At 37.1% G+C, this 23998-nt stretch overlaps 1 protein-coding gene across 4 annotated transcripts in view; it reads right to left on the reverse strand.

Moving 5' to 3' along the window:
• Positions 1–23998, reverse strand: part of FOXJ3 (forkhead box J3) — a 139879-nt gene that overhangs the window by 69311 nt on the left and 46570 nt on the right. For all 4 annotated transcript variants that reach the window (XM_027589476.1, XM_027589730.1, XM_027589650.1 and 1 more), the window contains exon 4: positions 15922–15996. In XM_027589476.1, coding sequence (XP_027445277.1) covers positions 15922–15996 — 75 coding nt within the window. The remainder of the gene's footprint in view (positions 1–15921; positions 15997–23998) is intronic.

Raw genomic sequence — 23998 nt, forward strand, 5'->3', positions numbered from 1 at the left:
TTAACAACTGAGCCATCCAGGTGCCCCAATAAGTATATTTTATGGTCAAACAGTTTTTCACAGACTGAGATAAAACAATGAATAGTCTTTTCAACAAATGGTCCTGGCAAAACTAGATATTCACATGCGAAAATATGAAATTAGGCCTCTTAACACCATACATAAAAAATAATCCAAAGTAGATCAGAGACCTACATGTAAAGGCTAAAACTATAATATATATACTTTAAAAAAGTGTAGATCTTCATGACCTTGAACTAGTCAATGACTTCTTAGATATGACACCAAAAGCACAAGCAACTACAGAAAAATTGATAAATCTATCAAAATCTAAAACCTGTGTTTTGTAAATACACACAATCAAGAAAGTGAAAACAGCCTGCAGAAGGGAAGGAAATCCACAAAACATATGATAAAGAACTTGTATCTAAAATATATAAAGAACATATAAAGCTCACTATTAAAAAGACAACCTGATTAAAAAATGGCCAAAGGATCTGAATAGACATTTCTCCAAAAGAGATATACAAATAGCCAATACATGAAAAAATGATCATCACTGTTTCCCATTAGAGCAATGCAAATCAAACTCATAACAGAATGAGATACCACTTCACACCCACTGGGAAGGCTATAATCAAAAAGACACAATAAAAGGGGCTGGCAAGGGTGTGAAAACTGGAAGCCTCATAATTTTAAGAATGTAAAATAGTGTACTTCTATGGAAAGTAGGCAGTTCCTCAAAAGATTAAACATATGACTCAGCAATTCCACTCCTACAAAAATGGAAACATTATGTTCATACAAAAGCTTGTACAGGGGCGCCTGGGTGGCTCAGTCGGTTAACGGTCTGCCTTCAGCTCAGGTCATGATCCCAGGGTCCTGGGATCAAGCCCCACATCGGGCTCCCTGCTCAGTGGGGAGTCTGCTTCTCCCTCTCCCTCTGCCCCTCCCCTTCCACTCAAGCTCTCCTCTCACTTGTTCTCTCTCAAATAAATAAAATCTTTAAAAAAAAAAAAAAAAGCTTGTACAAAAATGATCACAACAGAGTTTTCGTAATAGCCAAAATGGAAACAACCCAAATGCCCATCAACTGATGAACAGATAAAAAACATATAATCTCAGGGTGGGGATATTGAGTCCTGCTTCCAGGCTCCACGCTCAGCAGAGAACCTGCTTGAGATTCTTTCCTTCTACCCCTCCTCCTGCTCCTCACAGGCACTCTCAATCTCTCTCTCAAAATAGGTAAATCTTAAAAAAAAAAAAAAAAAGCTACTTAACTAGGAAAAGACAAACATCATTCTTATGATAAACATTTAGGTATCTACTATGTACAGGTACTATGCCAGGTGCTCTGGGGATATGAAGATGTCAAAGACCCCATCTTTTTTTTTTTTTTTTAAGTTTTATTTACTTAAGCAATCTTCACACCCAATGTGGGACTCGAACTCATGACCCCAAAATCAAGAGTCACATGCTCCTCCAACTGAGCCAGCCAGGTGCCCCTCAAAGACCCAATCTTGGTCAACAAAAACTCACAAGAGATTAGAACAGATCAAAACAGAAATGGCTACATCATTCAAGAACTGTAACAGTGGTATGCTCAAAGAGCTATGGTAATAAAAAGAAGAGAGGTAAAAATAGGGAAAAAGTAAAGAAAAGGCGAAGGAGGGAGAAAAAGGACTGTTACTGACTTTCAGAGTAATGCTGACATTTGAGCTGGCCACCAAAGGATGAGTAAGATATAAAACTATTGTAAATACAATGAAGATCTTCAAAAATAAGATATAAAACTGCATCATAAATGCAAGAAAAATAATGCAGTATAGCTTGAATATATAGTTTAGGGCATGAAGTTAGGGACTAGAAATGAAAAGGTGGCAAGAGAGACAGGTTTGTGGTTTCGTGTATCATACCTAAAGGCAGCACTGTAGAAGACAGAGCAAAGGGAAACAGATTAGAGGAAGGAGACCAGTTAGAGATGACACAGTAATCCAACTTGTTTTAATTAAAATGAATAAATTTATTTCTTAAAAATCTAATTTCTTCTAGTAACTGTTTTAAATATAAAAACCCAGGATCTCAAAGCATCAATGATGATATAAGGAATCAGATGAAAGAATGAACTGGGTTCAGGGCACCTGCGTGGCTCAGTCAGTTAAGCATTTGCCTGCAGCTCAGATCATGATCCTGGGGTCGTGGGATCAAGTCCCACATTGTGTGTGGGGGGGGTGTCCCTACTCAGCGGGGAGCCTGCTTCTCCCTCTCCCTCTGCCCCTCCCCACCCCAGCTCATGCTCTCTTTCTCTTGTGCTCACATTCTCTCTCAAATAAATAAATAAAATATTTTAAAAAATTAGGTTCCTGGGCTTCCTAAAACCTATACAGATCAGGACAGTACTATATACCTTCTTATTATTAAAAAAAACAAAAAACAAAAAACAAAAAAACATAGTGAAGCAGTGGCTCCTGGGCATATCTCATGTCTAGGAACTGGCTGGGACCAACAAAAACGTCCCTAATGTTCCAGCATCAGAGCACTTGGTTGAACTCATTTCACCAATTACCTCTTAACACACAAAAAAAAGACCAATGGAAATTCTACAAATAAAAAATCCAATAACTGGAATAAAAAGTTCACCAAACATGCTTAACAACAGATAGGATAGAGTGAAAGAGAAATCTTGGAGACAGATCAGTAAAAATTACCTAATATGAGGAATAAAAAGAAAAAAAAAGTGAAATTAAAACCTCAATGACCTGTGAAACAATGTCAAACAGCTGCATTTTAATTGGACGCTAGGAAGAGAGAAAATGGAACCCTAATTTTTTTAGAAGAACTAATGACCAAAATATCCCAAATTTGGATGAAAACCTCTCCTTGTAGATCCTAGAAGACTAGCAAATCCCAGGCAGAATGAATACAAAGAAAACTACACTGAGGCACAAACTCCTTCAATCTAAAAATAAAGAGAAAAATCTTGGAAACCACAAAAGAGGGAGAGAGGGAGCAAGGGGGTGCATTACAGCAGTCTTCCTTATCCACAGGACATACATTCTAAGACCCCACAGTGGATGCCTGAAACTGTGGATAGTACCAAACCTTATACATAGTATGTTTCTTCCTATATACACATACCTATGATAAAGCTTAATTTAATTAGGCATAAGAGATTAACAACAAACTCATAAAATAGAGTAACATACTATAAAAAAAGTTATGTGAATGTGGTCTCTCTCTCTCAAAGTATCTTATTGTACTCACCCTTCTTCCAGTGATGATGTGAGAAGATAAAATGCTTGTGAGATCATAAAATGCCTATGTGATGAAATGGAAGTGAGATGAAGGATGTAAGCATTGTGACACAGCATGAGGCTACTGACCTTCTGACAGTATGTCAGAAGGAGATCATCTGCTTTGAGACCACAGTTGACCACGGGTAACTTAAACTGTTGAAAGCAAATCCATAGATAAGAGAGTTCTACTCTAAGTATAGGGCATAAAGGACACCTGACTTTTCACCAGAAATAATGGAGGCCAAGGACAAAAGAACATCTTCAAAGTTCTGAAAGGTGGGGGAAAACCCTGAAAACTCAAGATTCCATATCCAGAAAAAGTATTCAAAAGATGAAATAAAAACCTTTTCAGATAAATAAGAGCTAACAAAATTTGTTTTCTACGGACCTGCACTATAAGAAATGCCAAAGGAAACATTCTTTAGGGGCTCAAGGGGAAAGTTATCAGTTTGAAACTTAGATTTATAGAAAAGAACATTGGAAAAGGTAAGTCATTGGGAAAACATTTTCTTCAACATAATTTCCTTAAAACACAACTATCTAAAGCAAAGAAAACAATCCTAAGGTAAGATTTGTGATAAAAACAGAAGTATACATAATATATGACAACAGCACAAAGAAAGGGATGGGTAGATAAATAGAATTATACTGTTGTAAGATTATTACATTTGTGAAATCGGTGGGAAAAGGTAAGCAGTAAGTGGCAGAAGTGTGAAATATGAAGTGAAAGGTGGTACATTACCTCTAAATAAACTTTGATAAGTTAATATTACATATTAAGCTCTAGCATGACTACTTAAAAATAAAAGGAGTACAGCTAAGAAGTCAACAGAGGAAATAAAAGTACTTTAAACTATTCGATTAACCCCAAAGGCTGCAGAAATGAACAAAGGAACAAAAGAAAAACAAATTGTAACCATATGAATAATCATATTAAATATGGACTAAGCACCCCAATTAGAAGGCAGAGATTGTTACTGAATTTAAAAAGCAAGAGCCAATGGCTATATGCTGTTTATAAGAGACATACTTTAACTATAAAAGCATGTATAAAACTAAAAGCAAAATACTAGAAGATAAATATTATGAAGCTACTTAAAGCTGTAGTGGCTATATTAGAAGAAAAAGTAAGCTTCAAAACAAAGAATATTTTAAGAACATTTCATAAAGATAAAAGAACAATGCAAAAGGCAGGCTGTGTGCACACAAATATTACTTTGAAATTACTTTACATTTTACACTTAGGTCACACAGACCTAAATGTGAAATCTGAAACTATAAAATCTGTTGCACCTTGCTGGCTCAGTTGGTTGACCGTTCAACTCTTGATCTTGGGGTCCTGAGTTCAAGTCCCATGATGGGCACAGAGATTACTTTAAAAATTTTTTTAAATAAAAAATAAAAATACATAAAACTATAAGATCTACAGAAGAAAACAGAGGAGAAAATCATTATGACCTTGGCTGATTTCCTGGATGGGACACAAAAGTTACTAATCATTAGGGGCGCCTGGGTGGCTCAGTCGTTAAGCGTCTGCCTTCGGCTCTGGTCAGGATCCCAGGGTCCTGGGATCAAGTCTGGCATCGGGCTCCCTGCTCCGCGGGAAGCTTGCTTCTCCCTCTCCCACTTGCCCTGCTTGCGTTCCCTCTCTCTCTGTCTCTCTCTGTGTCAAATAAACAAATAAAATCTTTAAAAATAAGTCAGTAAATATCTTTGAAGGGGCACGTGCACCCCAATGTTTAAGCAGCAATGTCTACAACAGCCAAATATGGAAAGAGCACAGATGCCCATCAACAGATGGATGGATAAAGAAGATGTGGTGTGTGTACATGTGTACACACACACACACACACACACACACACACACACACACACAGTGGAATATTACTCAGCCATCAAAAAGAATGAAATCTTGCCATTTACAACAACATAGATGGAACTACAGGGTATTATGCTAAGCAAAGTAAGTCAATTAGAGAAAGACACATACCGTATGATTTCACTCATATGAGGAATTTAAGAAACAAAACAGATGAACATAGGGGAAGGGAAGGAAAAATAAGATAAAAACAGAGAGGCAAACCATAAGAGATGCTGAACTCTAGAAAACAAACAGTGGGTTGCTGGAAGGGAGGTAGGTGGGGGGGAAAGGGATAACTGGGAGATGGGCATTAAGGAGGGCACATGATATAAGGAGCACTGGGTGTTACATGCAACTGATGAATCACTAAACTCTACCTCTGAAACTAAAAAAAAAATGTATTGAGTACCTATTAATAGAAATTATTACATTCAGCAATAAAGATATAAAAATGTGAAAAAAAGATGCTATTATTAAAAAAAAGGAAAACCACAGTCTGAAAAAGTATTTATATAATATAAACCTAAGAAAAAACATATCCAGAATATATTTTTTAAAAACCTACAAGGCGTCTGGGTGGCTCAGTCAATTAAGCATCCAACTTTTGCTTTTGGCTCAGGTCATGATCTCAGCGTCACTGAGATTGAGCCCTGCATCAGGTTCCATGCTGAGTGTGGAGCCTGCTTAAGATTCTCTCCCTCTCCCCCAACTCCACTCATGCGCGCTATCAAAAAAAAAAAAAAGAAAGGAAAGAAAGAAAAGCCTGCTGGGTTCATTTAAAAAAAAAAAATTACAACTCAGTAATAATTTTGACAACCAAATTTTAAAAAGAAAAGGGCAAAAGACTTTACAAGAACCTCCAGAAGACAGGATATACAAATGACCAATAAGCACATGGAAAGATGCTCAACATGGAAAATTCTAGATAAAAACATGAGATACCACTCCATACCCACTAAAATGACTTAATCAAAGATAGGTGATAGCATCTGTTGGCCAAGGTGTGGAGCAACTCGAATACTCATGCACTGCTACCGGAAATTTAAAATGCACGACTACTTTGGAAAAAGATTTGGCAGTTTCTTATAAAGTTACTCTTCCACCTACCCTTTGACAGAGCGAATACTGTGTTATTCTAGAAAAATGAAGGCATATGTCCACAGGAAACCTGTATGAGAATTTCTTAGTAGCCTGCTCCTAATAGTCCCCAAATTAAAACAACCCAAATGTCCATCAACAGATCAATGAATAAATGGAATACTATTTAGCAATAACAAGAAACAAACAACTGACATATGCAATAGCATCAATGCATCATGCTGAAAGAAATCAGACATAAAGAGATAGTACAGCTGACCCAAGAACATGCTTGGGGGCACTGACACCCCCTGCCCTGGTCAAAAATCTACATGTCACCTTTGATTCCCCCAGACCTTAACTATCAATAGACTACTGCTGACCAGAAGCCTTACCGATAACATAAACAGTCAATTAACACATACTTTGTGTTATCTGCATTATACACTGTATTCTTACAAAAGAGTAAGCCAGAGGGGAAAAAATGTTCAAAAAAAATTTTTTTAAGAAAGAGAAAGTACACTTAAAGTACTACATTTATCAAAAAATTCCATGTATAAGTGGACCTGTGCAGTTGAAACCTTGTTTTCAAGGGTCAACTGGATACTGAATGATTCCATTTATGTGAAGTTCCATTATGTGAGTTTTACGAAAACCAATCTACTATGGAAAACTCTACTACAGACTTAAAGATCACAATCTAAAACTGGAGCTTGTTGTAAAGATTGAGATAATACCTGTAAAATAATTCCCTAATCTGTAAAGCAGTATACAAATGTAGACATTATTAATTCATATCAACAATTCTGGTACAGCACATTAATGTCCTCCCAAGGGAGAAGACTGCAAAGTCCTAGGGTGCACAGTCCCAAACATCACAAATTAGACTTGTACAGCGTTGAAGACATCTTCCAAAAAGAAATCAACTGCCAAGTTCAAGATATTCTAAAACATGGGGCCCCTTGCTGGCTCTGTTGGAAAAGCATGCAACTCTTTTGATCTCGGGGTCATGAGTTCGAGCCCCACGTTGGGTATAGAGATTACTAAAAAATAACAAACTTAAAATGTACATATACCCATCCTAAAACAAAGATTAATTCTAGAGTGGAAAAAAAAAGGGGTGACACCCAAATGAAAACTAGGTAGCATTCCTAAATTGATCAAATACTGATAATTCATCAACTTAAGGAAAATTAAGGTAATCGAAATACAGAAAATGCATCAGAAATAAAAATGTGCCAAAGACCAGCAATGGACTTAAATACCTTTATTTTCCTCATTGCAAAACATTTACCACTTAGACTAAAGCACAATTATCCTAATTAATTTCTGACTGAAATTTTATGTTAAATAAGTACCCTGCTCTATCACACACTAATTTGAACTTTCTTTAACAGCCTTCAGATTAAAAACAGCCTAATAAAAATGCCATTATCTGGGGCACCTTGCTGGCTCAGTTAGGGAGCATGAGATTTTTAATTTCAGGGCTGTGAGTTCGAGCCCCACGCTGGGTATACAGACTATTTAAAAAAAAAAAAAAAAAAAGCCAATGGGGCGCCTGGGTGGCTCAGTTGGTTGAGAATCTGCCTCTGGCTCAGGTAGTGATCCTGGGATCCTGAATCAAGCCCCACATGGGGCTCCCTGCTCAGTGGGGAGCCTGCTTCTCCCTTGCCCTCTACTCCCCCACCCCTGTTCATGCTATCTCAAATAGATAAATAAAATCTTAAAAAAAAAAAAGCCATTATCTGATTAAACATAAACACAAGAAGTTACTATTTCATATTCCTGGGGAAAGCAGTCCCTATCATAAATTACTAACCACTCCAAATGGCTAAATCTGTGAATTTTATGTTTTTGGTTTTAACTAACCCTACTGCCAATATACATGTTCATTGGTAAAGTGAATCATCATAGACTATTCTCTGCTCATCCTTAACTCTCAATGCACATCACCAGGAGCCTCAGACACAATAATGAATCCCTTCTGTCCCTGACTTCTTTGACTTCATACCATGTCTCAATGTTTTATTTCTCTCCAGTTTAGATTTGTCAATCCAGTTTCAAAGGTTTTTGTTTTGTTTTGTTTTTTAACCCTCCAACATCTCAGGATGCTGGTAAACTGCCTGATAACTGCTCATAGCTCCACGGTAGAGCATATAGAGTGAACATACTTCCCAGTTTCAGTCTTGGTTTATACCTATTGCCTAAGCATAATTAGGAAAGTTAAATAGTTACTCAGACTACAAAAATAGATAGTAAACAGTCAAATATACTCAAAGGCAGGCAGCATGGCTGGCTGTTAGCCGAATGAATGTTTGGACAAAAACTATCCCAATGCCAACTCAGGTGCTTGGAACAGTCTTCCTGAACAAATCCAGGCTTTTACTACTTATATTTAAATATACTGATTATCAAATTAAGCTAAGTATTACTCAGGAAAGACTGTTAAGGAATCTACTCTTAATCACTGGATTAAAAATAATACATAATTAGCATTTTTATTGTAGTAAACAGTTCCTTAAATGTTAAGGATACTTAAAAACAGTACATTCTATTAAGTGATTAATAGTTGGTCATACCTTGTTTTTAAATCATCAATGCCCTACCTTAGTCCTTTTGGAAATTAAGTTGGAGAAAAATAAGGCTTTACTGTATCATGATTGATTTCCAAGAGACAGAATGCTCACCTATATTTAACATAATCCACAAAGCAGTTAAGTATGACTATTATATATTAGGTGAGGTTAATTCAACATTGTCTTGAACTTCAGTATTTCTCAGTATTAATTACTGAGTCTAAGCCTAAAAGAAAAGAATTTGATGGTCAAATGAAATTATGACTGGCAACAACTCACATATTCTTCAAATGGTGATTAAACGTGGTAAATCCATACAACAGAATATATAAAACAAAGCAATGAACTGCTAATATAACAACCTGGAAGGATCTCAAATGCATTATGCTAAGTGAAAGAAGCCAGACCAAAAAGGCCACCTATTGTATGAGTCCCACTTACCTGAACTTCTGGAAAAGGCAAAATTATAGGGAAAGAAAAGAGATCAGTAGTGGCCTGGGGGTGGAAGAAGAAGCTGACGACCAACGGACAATAATGTTCCGTATCTTGATCACAGCATTGGTTAAACTGTTTGCATTTGTCAAAACAACTAAAATTATACACCAAACAGTGAATTTTACCATATATAATTTTTAAATTAATTTGTTGACAAAATACTATTTTTTAAAGTAGTTTAGAGATGGAAAAAATAGGCCAATAACAACAAAATGTTACTTCCCACCCTTAAAAAAAGAAGAGAGAATATGGCATGTGGAAATAAAAAGCCATTCTAACTCAACTGCCTTGACTAAGTTTATTCTTAAGAATCTATGACAGGGGGCACCTGGGTGGCTCAGTCATTAAGTGTCTGCTTCGGCTCAGGTCATGATCCCAGAGTCCTAGGATCAAGCCCCGCATCGGGCTCCCTGCTCGGCAGGAAGCCTGCTCTCCCTCTCCCACTCCCGCTGCTTGTGTTCCTGCTCTGGCTATCTCTGTCTCTGTCAAATAAATAAATAAAATCTTAAAAAAAAAAAAATCTATGACAGGGATGCCTGGGTGGCTCAGTCGGTTAAGCGGCTGCCTTTGACCCAGGTCATGATCCCAGGGTCCTGGGATCGAGTCCCACATGGGGCTCCTTGTTCAGCAGGGAGCCTGCTTCTCCCTCTCTCTCCCTCTGCTTGTGCTCTGTCAAATAAATAAAATCTTAAAAAAAAAAAAAAAAAAAAGACTCTATGACAGCACTTCTGTTTCTGCAATATTCTCTCTCTGAATATGATCATCTCTTGATCAACTCCAATCTTTCAAATCTCTTCGTCCAATGCCTGTGCTTACTCTGGGCTTTCTAACCTTGCTCTGTCTACTGAATCATCTCACGTTCTTAATCCACCTCTGCCTTAAGATGTACTCCCTGGTACCAATCCTTTTCTTCACTCTTGGATCTCATTTGAGTACGGCAATCCCCCCTCTTATCCCCAGTTTCACATTCTGCAGTTTGTCACAACTGTGGTCCGGACAATGATCCTCCAATGTAGCGTCAGAGGTCAAGAGTAGCCTAATGCTCCATCACAATCCTCCATCATTCACCTCACTTCATCTCAGCCCAAAAGCACTTTATCATCTCATATCATCACAAGAGGGGGAATAGAGTATAATAAGGTAGTTGTGAGGGGGATGACAGTCACATAATTTTTCCTACAGTATGTTATTAAAATTGTTCTATTTTATCATTAGTTATTACTAGTATCTCTTACTATGCTTAACTTATAAATTAAATTTTATCATAGGTACGTAAGTATAGGAAAAAGACATACATAGGGTTTGGTACCATCCACAGTTTCAGGTGTCCACTGGGCGTCCTGGAATGTATCCCCTGCAGATAAGGGGGAGGACTACTGTACTTACACTAATTCCCTTCATTCCTGATTCTATCTCAACTTTGTTCTCACTGGTCCCCCAGCTCAACTTGATCATGTCCTCTTCTCAGCCTTCAAGTGGGGTCTTACCTACCATGAGTTAAAACCACAAAGGTTATTAATTTTATTTATCCTTAAAGTGCTTCAGAAATAGCAAACTCTAGGGGCGCCTGGGTGGCTCAGTCGTTAGGCGTCTGCCTTCAGCTCAGGTCATGATCCCAGGGTCCTGGGATGGAGCCCCACATCAGGCTTTGCTCCGCGGGAAGCCTGCTTCTCCCTCTCCCACTCCCCCTGTTTGTGTTCCCTTTCTTGCTGTGTCTCTGTCAGATAAATAAAAAAAGAAGAAGAAGAAGTGGCAAACTCTAAAACATCCCTTGGAACCCTACCAGTGTTTCTTCAATCAAATAAATAAGATGTCCTTATTTTTGTCTAACCAAATTCTTGCTCTTATCTTTTTAAATCCCATTTCCAATTTGGTTTTATACAAAGACAAAGAGGTCAAATTCTTCACAAAAATCATGCATCTACTGTAAGACTAGTATTAAAATTACATTCTTCCTTCTTCAGAGTACATACCTGTGATTCCTGCAACACTGTTAATCTAAACTTAATGTTATATCTTATGTACTTTCAAACCTCTCCAGTTTTTCTACATCTTTTAACAAATAAATTGACCAAAACAGGATACCAATGAATAAGAAACAATTTATAAATAAATACAACCCAATACTAACATGGCCAAAAAAGAAAACTCTGGAAAAAAGAGATCAGTCAACTATGCTATGGTCCCCATACTAGGACAGAGGACAAGAAGAGAAAAAAATTACAGTCTCAGAAATTCCAAAAGTTAATTCTCCAACAGGGGAATTTGTTGTTTCCTCACAAAACACTCCGATTTTCACAGCCACCAAGCCTTTACGAGCTTCCCATCCCCAGGGAAGAAAAAGCATCCCCTGCCCTCTGCCCCAAAAAACTCTTTTGACTATGAATTCACTGAAGTTCTCTCTCCCAGAACAGGCAGGTGGCCCTCATGGGGTCTTCTTAGCTACCACCTCAATTCTATTAGAACCCAATGCTGCTAACTAATTATACAACTGTTGAAACCACTTCCTATAATCTTTTATTTCCTTTAAAATCAAAGATTCATTTTTCTGAGCTTAAGAAGAGGAAAAAGGGTTGAGACCAGATGAAGGAAGAAAGCAAAGAACGAGAACTCTTTTTGTTTTTTAAGTGAATTTAGCTGATAGGATTCGTTTTCCCATAATGCGAAAATATACCTTTAACATAATTAAGAGGCATGTGTGAATAAAAGGCAGGATAAGAAAACTTTTAACAACAACAATTAGATTACAAAACAGACAGAAATACAGAAAATAAAGCTAATAAAAAGAGAAAAGATAAAAGACAGTAATTTAAAAAATGGAGATAGACTACAAGATGCAAAAACAGAGTTGTAATCAAGGAAGAAATAGAAATCTGTCCCAAAACAGGCAGCAGAGTTATGGATGCAAAATGTAATTTCATTTTGTGTTTCTTTTTAAAGAAAGCAATAATGTGGCTATTTGAAATTAGTTTCAGGGAACATAAGACTGATTTCAGCCCATTAATGTACATGGAAGAGATTCAAATATTAAGGGATTTTATGACAAAGACATCTAGAAAATGAAGGATTGAGTCAGGAATAAATAGCCATAAAAAACACTGGTAATTCAACAATACTCTTCCAAGTTTAGGCTGGCCTTCATACCTCTCTGGTGATACACTGAACAGGAAGCAATTCAAATAAAAATACAGGGAAGAAGATACTGGATGTGCTACTTCTACTTCTATCTCTTGGACCCATGTGAGTCATGGCAACAGCTAGTAAAATCCTAAGGGGTTAAAGTCCACCCCATACCCAAGACCAAAAACTACTCCCACCCCACCTTGGCTCAATGGTTTTCTCCCACTGTGGTGAGGGTGGTTTTGGAAAAGCTCCTCAAATGCCAGGAAACACTGTAATACAAAAAGAAAAAACAATTCATAAGTACCAAAACTTAACTAACATTTTGGCCTCCCTCTCAAGGAAGATTGGTATAGTGGAAAAAGCATAAGTCTAGGAACCAAGGAACCAAGAAACCAAGTGTATTCTGCTGTTCAGCATTCATTCTAAGATGTTTGCTATATTCTAGGTGACTTGGTAGGGGAGGACATCAAACACTCCCTTTCTACTAAGGGTTAGTAAACTCGTAGAACATAAGCCAGAAGCTGCTGATGGTCATCTCTGCCATTAACTGGGCTGAAAAAAGAAGCCATCAGAGAAGCTAGTAGAAATAAGGGACTTTAGTAGACTAGAGAGACATTCCTGGTGACACAATTTAAGAACCAGGCTCCAGTTCTTTCTGTAGATATTTTCTCCCTTAAGTTGGTCTGTAATGGGTTTCTGTGACTGCAACTAAGTCTGGCCAATACACTTGGGTTCTAATTCCACCCTGAATCTGGACAAGTCATTCCTCATTTATTAGCCTTAGTTTCTTTTTCTATCAAATGGATCTGAGGTTTTTCAAAAGTGTTTTTTAGGTAATGGGATTTTTAAATAAAAATCATATTTTGATACCAAAAATTAAAATGGCTTTATTCATATAAATGTATTTTATTAAGATCCGGTTTACATTTACTTCTGACCAAGATAAATAAGAACAATGGATATTTAAATCTCACCTGAAGACTGAAAATAAAAATGTCTCTCTTAGTATAATGCACTTTATAAGATTAAATGTATGGCATTTACTATTATGACCAAAATTAATGATAACAATGATGTGCTTTGATTAAAACAAAACTTTAAAATTGGAGACTAATGGTAAAAGTTGAAATCTGTTATTAACCTCTCAGGATTCTATTTATTTCTGTATTTTGTTTTGGTTGCACATTAGTTAAGACAATCCTGATTCAAAAAGAAGAGTTGCAAGAGTAACATATGTTTTCTACATATGCCTTACCCCATACTATTTAATTAAAGGTGGAGAAAAGTTTTGGGTTCTGCACAAAAAACCTGATAAGCACAAGTTTTTTTTAAATAGATCTCCAATTGGTTAAGACTTAGTACATAACATAGTGAACATTCGGGTATGTTGGTTTATTTTTTTTTAATGATTTAAACCTCATGTAAAAATTAAATTTTTTTTTAAAAGATTTTATTTATTTATTTGACAGAGAGATACACAGCAAGAGAGGGAACACAAGCAGGGGGAGTGGGAGAGGGAGAAGCAGGCTTCCCGCCAAGCAGGAAGCCCGACGCAGGGGTCAATCCCAGGACCCTGGGATCATGACCTCAGACAAAGGCAGATGCTCAACAAGTGAGTCACCCGGCGCCCCATAAAAATTAAATCTGAACCAACTGTTTATAGTATTCAATTAATGCTCTCAAAGAACTCATAAAGATAATCTCTGAATTCTTTGAAGAACATTTTCAGTCAGATTCATATACACTCACTGCCCATCAGAAATTGTAATGAAGCAAATATAAAAAGTTGTAATTTCTTTTTTTATAATAAACCTGCTTTAAAGAAAAGAAACACAACCTTGGAGAATTATGAACACAGACAAACAATAAATTGGGTCAAATAAGAAGACTATCATAATAATCTATTCAGTCTTACTGAGAACCAACTTGATGGGGCAGATCATAGAAGGTGCTATAAAATAACCATTATTTAAGAGTGCCTTCTTTACAATGGAAATGAGTAACTCTCCATCTCTAACTTCAAGAAGTTATCCATCTAGCAGAGGGGACAATACATTCATTCATTCAACAAGAGAGTCTCCTCAGTGACACCAGCCACTGTGCAAGCAACTGGAGATAAAAAGCGAATTCTCTCTCTATATATATAGATTTGATATATAGATATAAATATATATATGATCCCTACCCTCATAAGTTTAGACGTTAACCTAAGGACAGTAGATAATCAATAAAGATTTTAAACAAGGAGAATGTGTAATTAGGTTAACATTTTTGAAAGACAGCACTGGCTACTACATGAATGTTATTATGATTTGGAGGAAGTAACCCAAGGACAGACTGATTAGGAGCTACCACAATGACGACAAAGTAACAGGAAATCAAGAGGAAACAACAAACTCAGCTGAAGTATGTGGAAACAAAAATTTCAGAGAAGTAATGCTGTAGCTCAACCTTAACATATCCAAAGAGCAGGCCAGACAAGTAGAGAAAGGGAGTTTGTGCAGAAGAGAAAATCATATGAAAGGCATATTTGGGAAACTTCAAGTAGATCCTCACAGTGAGTCTTGAATGTGAATCATAGCTAGAAAGGTAGATCAAGGAAAAGCATAAAGGGTATCTGATAACATAAGGCAACATCTCCAAGACACTGGGGAGTACTTTTAAGCAGGGTGGTAACATAACCAGGTTTACATTTTAGAAAGATTCTTCCAGGGATGGTGAGCTTAAAAAGACTGTTTTGGCTGGTTAAAAAGTCTAACCAGCCAAACAACAAAACGTTTGCCAACAGATACACTATCTCCAAGTCCTAATGTAATAATTCATCATGACAACCGAATTATGGTCCAAGAACGTACTCTGAGCTTTAGAAACCAAGTAACTAGTACCAAGTACAGGCCACACTGCAGTTGATATGGCTATTAAAACCAAAAAGAAGGGAAGTCACTGTAGCTAAAATACTAAAAGTGTAATGGTGGCAGGAGATAAATGGAATGAAAAGGAAAAAAGTTACTAAGAAAATAGGGAAATAATAGAGAATTTTATTTCAGGGGAAGAATTACTTGCACTTACTGTGTCAAGATCTACCAAATCTACCTCTTATATGCAATAAATAATAAATTGTGGTTCCTGACAAGCAGTTCAAAAACCAAATTTAACTTAATACACAGTACTTAAGAAAATAACCAAACAAAAACTAGATCAGAAGCAGCAAACTATTACAGAGGACCAGCTCTACACTAGCTAACTTCCCAATGCTTAAAAAGAAAGCTCTCTCTGCCTGGCTGGTCCTTGAAGATTACCAACTAAAATGGAGATAAGGTAGGGTAAGGTGAAGGAGGATCAGGAAGGTTCATGACCAATGAACTAGACAAGTTCTGGAGTGCTCTCATCCCAATTCTCTTTCTCTATATACAACAGATATTACTCAGATACAAACATGACAACACATATAATGAAGAATCCAATTATTTTATCTTAAGATAATGAATCCTACCTTTCCTGGGTCATCCTTTGATCGAGGCACTTTAAGGAAACACTTGTTCAGTGACAGATTATGTCGTATGGAATTCTGAAATTAAAGAAGAAAAGCCACAGGGTCATTGGAATACAAAAAACAAAACTCACCTTTAAAAACAGAATCAGAAGCCTAAATATCTCTATGCACTAGAATACAATTCCAAGTGGAATGAGCTTTTTAAATGAACTTCAAATTTAAACCTTTCTGATTTTCAAATTATGAATGCTGCAAAGTAGCTAATGAGAAAAACAGCTTCTAGTAGACTTTGAAAAACTCCAAATAATGAAATATATATCCTATTTTAAATGTTTATTAAGACCTTTTAGGAAGATCTAATCATAGGAAGATGTCTATGATTAATGTTAAATATTAAACACCAAATATAAAATTGTATACACATTATGACTTTAATTGTGGTATTTATTTATTCATTCTTCTTTTTAAGTAGGCTCCACGCCCAATGTGGGGCTTGAATCACGACCCTGAGATCAATAGTTGCATGCTCTACCAACTGAGCCAACCAGGTGCCTCTCATTCATTCATTCTTAGAATAAGCCAGAATGCAAAATGCTAACAGTTATTCTACTGAATTATATAGGTGATGATAACTCTTTTTTTTTCTTTCCTACAATGTTTAAATGATCTACAAGGCACATGTATTATCATTTTCTAATGAGATAAAAAAAAAATGTTTAGGCAAAAAAAATTTCACTGCTCCATTACAAGAATATAAAGAAGCCAATTAGGTTCTTACTTCAATCCGTAAGAAAACACATTAGAAGACACTGGCTACAGAGGACTAGCAAGAACATCTAGGTTCATCAATACAGCAAGAAAGAATAACCATCTTGAATGGCAAGAAAATGCACCTGGAGACCTGAAGAATCTGTGAAACAGGCAATCTTTTCATGAATAAGTAGGACTGTGCCACAATTTTTACAGAAAATACCCAAAAGCCATTTTGTTTTAATGAAATGCTCCAAAATCCATCCCATAATTTTTATGCCAAAATGGCCAGGTATTTGGGGGAAATGGGCTCCAACAGCACTTAGCCACCACTTAGAATTTTAGGAGAGCATTTTGGGCATACCTTATTTTTTAACATAAAATTCAGACTCTAACAACAATGCCTATATGAAAACTTCCCTCTCATAGAGGAATAATAGGATTACAAAGTTTTTTAAAAATGATCACAGAATATAGGGGCGCCTGGGGGCTCAGTCGTTAAGCGTCTGCCTTTGGCTCAGGTCATGATCCCAAGGTCCTGGGATCCAGCCCCACATCAGGCTCCCTGCTCCGCGGGAAGCCTGCTTCTCCCTCTCCCACTCCCCCTGCTTGTGTTCCCTCTCTCACTGTGTCTCTGTCAAATAAATAAAAATCTTTAAAAAATAAAAATGACCACAGAATATAAATTCAAGCCTATCTTACTACCAAACATCAATCTCAAATTTAAGAATGGGAGTTCCACCTCTGCTTGGGATATAAACGGCTACAATGAGTAATGATCCCTCCCAAATGATGAGAAAACAATGGGTAAGCCAAAACAAAACAAAACAAAAAACCTATTTCTGAGGCACATCAGAGAGTTGAAGCTGCAAGGCAGCCCAACAAATTAAATTCTTGTCCTAAGAAGGACAAGCCCATACAAGGAGAAAGCAGACAAACTATCTCACCTTTTTGGCAGAGTATGGGAGAATGAAGTGGCCATCATCCAAGCATCCAAAAAAACTAGCTAAAATTTGTAAGGTCAAGCATGGGCTGGTGTGTCAGTTTAGAACAGCAAGGGCCCCAAACATAAGGCAAGTTCCCACTCACTCTCCAAGCTCTTCTCCATGGGCCTTTACTATATACTCACAAAAAAGAATGGGGACGAGAAAGGAAAACAGTCTCCTTTGTAGCATAAGCAGAAAGGAGGTAATAGATAGCTGTAGTGGGAAACAAAGCCCTACCACCTTCAAAAGATCTCACAAAGCCAACTTTAACTGTGAGGTAAGAGCAGCAAAACTTCTCACCCACAGGACTTTGGCAAAGATAGATTCTGAGGGAAGAATGGAAACGAAAACCCTTCTCAAGACACAAGCAAAGATCTACTGCTGGCTGGTAGAGAAAGAGTACCTCTTTTACCTCTGGGACAACTGTTGGAAACTACCTTGGACCCGGGACCCTACATCAAAAGCAACTACAGGCACAGGCTTGTATGGCTGAAGGAAAACACTGAAAAGGCCCGACCCCAAGTACAAGGGCCGGAGTAAGAATGAGGCTGAATCAAGAAAACAGAGGGACACCTGGCTCGCTCAGTGGGTAGAGCATGTGACTCTTTATCTTAGAGTAGTATAGTTTAAGCCCCACATTGGGCATAGATAAAATGAAAAATAAAATAAAATGAAGAAAAAAAAGATAAAAATAAAAATAAAATGAAGAAAGAAAGAAACAGAGAAAACCCACAGCCCCTACCCCAAACCTAGCAGTGAGTAACAAACATTAACAGCCTATTGAAGAGGAGGGGCAGGAACATGCAGAGATCCCCATCTGTAGCAAGGTAGGCAGAGACAACTAAAATCTAAAGGGAAAACAGGAAAACAGAAAATTCTACAGTACCCAAGCCCCTCATTTCCAAGCACAGGTAATAAGAGCCTACCACTGGAGGAATGTAAAGTCTGTGGTATACTGAAGGTAAAGATACCAACAACAAAACCCAAATTCAACTCAATTATTGACAAATTGATTCAACTCCCTAAACAAATGGCATGGGAAAAAAGATGTTTGTCCATCTACAGGTATAAATACTATTTATCTTGGAGTGCCTGGGTGGCTCAGTTGGTTAAGCACTGACTCTTGATTTTGGCTCAGGTCACGATCTCAGTGTTGTGAGATCCACACTGGTCGTGGAACCTGCCTAAGATCCTCTCTCTCCCTTCTCCCTCTGCCTCACTCCCACCCTCAACCATGCTCACTTGCTTGATACCATTTATCTCAATTTCTACCATTCTTCTACACATGTATCTGGCACTCAGTCAAAAATTGCAAGACACATTAGAAATGCAAAAAAAAAAAAATCCACTGTCAAGAGATAAAATTATCAATACCCAAATGAAAGGTGCTAGAACTATGAGACCAGAACTTTAAAGTAACTATGACTACTATGTTCAAGGACCAAGAAGAAAAAGCAGTAACTTGCATAGAGAGATGGGGAACTTCAACAGAAATGTGGAAACTCTAGGAGCCAAATGTAAATGATAGAATTTAAAAACATGATCAAAGATAAAGAACTCCCTAGATGGGTTCATCAGTAGACTGGACACAACCAGAAAAAGGCTCAGATATTTTGAGGACAGATTAACAGAAATTATCCAAATTGACACACATGCGTGCACAAGTACTTTAAAAATACACACACACACACACACACACACACACACACACACACACACACACACGATCATTCAAGAACCATGGAACAATATATGTGAGTCCCAGAAGGAGAAGAAAAATGTGAGGAAGGAACAGTCAAGAATCTTCTGACAATAATGCAAGACATTAAATCACAGATACAAGAACTTCAGAGAACACCAAACAGAAGAAATTAAAAATTCACACACTTATATTCATTATAGGCCAAAATGGTGAAAATCAAAATGAAGATAATATTGTGAAGGCACCAAAAGGAAAAAAAATTATGTACAGAGGAATAAAGATAAAAATTATAGCAGATGTCTCAAAAACTGCAAGTTAGAAGACAACAGAATGACATCTCCAAAATACTAAAAGAAAAAAAAGTATTCTGTATGCAGTGAAAACATCTCTCAAAAATGAAGGCAAAATAAAGACTTCCAGAAAAGCAAAAGCTAAAAGAATTTATTTTTTTCTAGTGTCAGTTGGCTGGTAATGTTATACAGAAGTTCTTCAGGCAGAAGTGTAACAAATAGAAACCTGGATCTACGAAAAGAAATAGAGTTCAAGAAATTATAAAAATGAAGGTAAATTTTAAAAACACTTTTTTTACGACATCTTTAAAATATAACTATCTAAAGAAAATATAATAATTATGTGGTTTATAACATATGAAGGAAAATGTATAACAACAGCACAAAGGATGGGTCAAAAGAATTAGAAACAGAAAGTTTATAAAGTTCTTACACTATACCTAAAATGGTATATTTGAAGGCAGACTGTGGTAAGATAAAGATACATGTGGTAAACCCTATAGAAGTCACTAAAATTTAGGAAGAGGTATAACTAATAAAATAATGGAGAGAAAATGGAATCACAAAAAATAGCCCAAATCTAAAAAAAGACAAGGAAAAAAAGAACTAATAAAACAAACCGGAGTTCATCTACCCATCTTAAAAGTTCAAGATGGGGAGAAAAAAAAAAAAATCAAGATGGTCACATTTTTCTTCTAAAAGGCCTCGGGAAGGACACATCTCTCCTTGGGGCTTCCTCCTCTACAAAAAGCTTAAATGTTGGAAATCATCAAGGCTCTGCCCTAAGTCCTTTTTTCATTTCCACATTTGCTGCCTATGTAATCTCATCTACAGCCATGGCTTCAATGACCATCTGTGACAATCTATCTAGACCTCCAAACTACACCTGTCTCCTGAGTTCCTAACATATATATTTTCAACAATCTACCAGACATCTCCAGAAACACCCTAAACTCAACTATGTTTAAAATTAAACTCAATCTTTATCCCCAGTGTGATCTTCCAGTTTTCTCTTCTCAGGTTAAAGACAATTATTCATGTAACAGCTCCAATCAGAAAGCTTTAAGACATCCTTAATTCTTCTCTCTTCTTCACCATCTAAAATAAATCTGTTAGCAGATCTTAAGTCTACCTTTGACCTACCTACTTTATTCCATCTCTTCTGTCACTATCTCAGTCCAGGACATCATTCTCACCAAAAACAGTACAAGCTTCATAATTGGTGTCGCCCTCCACCTTCCTCTCTTTGTCCCTACTCCACCATGCTCTACCTTGCAGGCAGTGATCTCTTCACAAGGTAAAAATTCAGTATTACCCCTTCACTTAAAACTTCCAATTACGTCCTATTGCACTTAGGATAAAATCTAAATCCTTAACAGAGCCTCCAAAGACCCTTCATGATCTAACCCTACCTCCCTACCTTGCTGTCTATACCCAACCCCCTCGATGTTCTTTCTCACCTCTAGGCTTTCCATGTGTTGCTCCCTCTGCAAAGGTGACTGCCCCCCACGTTACCCCATCCCTTTCACCTGAGTCTACTCAACTTTCAATTCATTCTTGGCTTAAACATCAGTCCTTTAGGGAAGTCCTTTCTGACTTTTCTCGATAGGTTAAGTCTCACTGTAATAAACTTCTTTATCACCCTGGATTTCTCATCACACTTATAATTATTTAATGGTGTTCTTCCCATATACTGCATCTTATACCAAAATGAATGTAGGCTCCACGAGGTGGGGACCTTGTCTACCAACTTAGAACCTAGAATACAATGCTTTTCATATGGTAATCAAAAATCTGTTGAAAAAAATACCAAAAGCATATTTAGAAAATTAAAATACCCAGAGAAAGGGGAGCCTGAGTGGCACAGTAGGTTAAGCATCCGACTCTTGGTTTCAGCTCAGGTCATCATCTCAGGGTCATGGGATGGAGCCCTGCATCGGGCTCTGTGTAGAGCTTGCTTAAAAATCTCCCTCTCCCCCCCCACTGCAGGAGTGCGTGCATGCGAGGTCTCTCTCTCTCTCCCTCTCAAATAAATCTTAAAAAAAAAAAAAGTTTTTTAAATACCTAGAGAGATACAAAAGTCAAAACATGAATACACACACACACACACACACACAATTAAGAAAAGAGATTACTTCACACCTCACATTTTGGCCAGACCCTTTTTCTTTTTTTTAGCCAGACCCTACTTCTAATAACTCTAAGAATAGAAGTTAGGAGAATAGAGAGGTAGACATAATTTAAATGGTCTAGGTTAACCTGGAGAAAAATGGCCCAGGTTAAATAACTGATCAAGGCATATTGCTTGGTCTTAAAAACCCGAGACCCAAAAGTGGTTTCTCAAAAGTACAATCTATCTCAACTAGAACCAATTAAAATGAATTTTAATGCCAATTTCTAGGCTCCATCCAAGATGACTAATTCAAAATCTCTAGAGTTGTGACCCAGGAATCTAAATTTTAAAAACATTCTAAATGATTTTTATTTTAAACTTGAGTTTAAACTGGCACCTCCGATTCAAATTAACCAACACATTCCTACCTGCATCTCTTTTTTCCCCACTGTGAGAGCCCTGGTTCCCCCCACATCAATATATGTACTCATGTGTTCTATCCTACCAACAGTTTCAGAATACTCCCAACATCCCAACTTTTCTTCACCTAAAATTGGGTGGAAGAGACTTTTTAAAAAGAATAAACATGAGACAGCCATCCCTGGAAATATTAAGGATCTGCCTAAAGCAAGAGACTGGACCAGACAATCTCTTGGGTTCGAAGTGCAATATAATCCCCCACTCATTCCCATTTCTCCCCTTTCCCCTTCTTTCCTCATTATATCTAAACCATTATGTCTTCCAGTTGACACTGTTATCAGTTACTTCCAAACCAGTTTCAGGCCATGAGCTGGGCTGGCCAGCAGCACAAAATTCAGCAGAATGGATTTGGCACTCTCAGGTGGACTTACACTTGAGCTGAGATCGGACAGTAAATGAGGTATGTAATTGACGTTCATGTACTATTCACTACCAAATTTGGACCAAGCTCTTCTTCAGCTTGGTATTCATATATTCATGGAATCTCTGCATTCTGGCTCTATCCCAACTTCTACTGCTCTCTACCAAGAACCCGTGTAAGCAACTATTTCCTAAGAGTGTTCGTTATTTAAAAAACACCCCCCCAAATCTTACTCATCTTCAAAACAGAGCTCAATTACACTTCCTCAATAGTTTTCTATTGATTCACCCTTTCTGTATTCTCCTAGCACTCAGTCTTTTTGCCACTTACTTTAGAACCTCATCACACCTCCTATAAGCTCTTCTAAATTCTCACAGCACTTGTAACTTCACCCTTCCTTTAACACTCTTACTAAGTCACATATATACTAGATATTATTATGGCTTACACACACCTTATCCATCATAGCACAGCACTGTGTATTTCTCTATTACAGAGCTGTTTACATAACATCATAATTGCTTGTTCATGTATATCCCCCTTATCCAATAAAGATTGTAAGCTTCCTTAGGGGCCCTGTGCTAAGTTTCTTAGTACTGCCAAAGCCAAACATACTGCTCACAAGAATATACAGTAAATAAATCCTTTTCAAATTAACAAAAATTAGCTGAAAACAAGAGGATATAATCTCAACCAGAGATTGGAAACTTGTGGTCTACAGAATGAACTCAGCCAACAGACTTCTGTTTGGCCTCTAATGTATTTAAGAAAACTGGAATTGACATTTAAAAATTGGGAAATGGCACACAAAATCCAGATTTCTGAATTTTCTTGGGGGGGCGATTGTTAGATATGCCCTAAAATGCTACAAGTACCTGCCTAAGAGCACAGCAGCTCTACATTAGATGCGATCTTCAGTTAGTCATTTTTTTTGCTTTACTCATTTATGTCACCTGTCTGTTCTGTGCAAATATGTAAGTTTACAATCAGTGATATAGACCCATAACCCATGATGGGCTTTCTAAGCCACTTATTCAAATTTGGGGCATTTCTAGTCCCTAGCCACCATGTTTTTCCAATGCTACACAGGTTTATCAAATCTGCTAGCCTTCTCTCATCCTAAATCTTGACAAAAGTACTCTACTGAATAGTAGTATACCTAGTGGTAAAGCCAGAACACACAACTTAGATGGATCACTACTACTTGGTTAGAATGATGCTTTTTTTGATTCATGGATCAAATTTTATGATGTACCTACTCCACTGAAATATTGTTACAGTAGATTCTTATTCAAATTACACTGTTAACAATCGCTTCTCATACTGAGTCGGCCAGTTCATCTTGGCATATTAAATTCAATAAATATTTATACAGTGTTTGCAAAATTATAGGCC

Source organism: Zalophus californianus, chromosome 4, assembly GCF_009762305.2.
Source record: "Zalophus californianus isolate mZalCal1 chromosome 4, mZalCal1.pri.v2, whole genome shotgun sequence".
NCBI lineage: Eukaryota > Metazoa > Chordata > Mammalia > Carnivora > Otariidae > Zalophus > Zalophus californianus.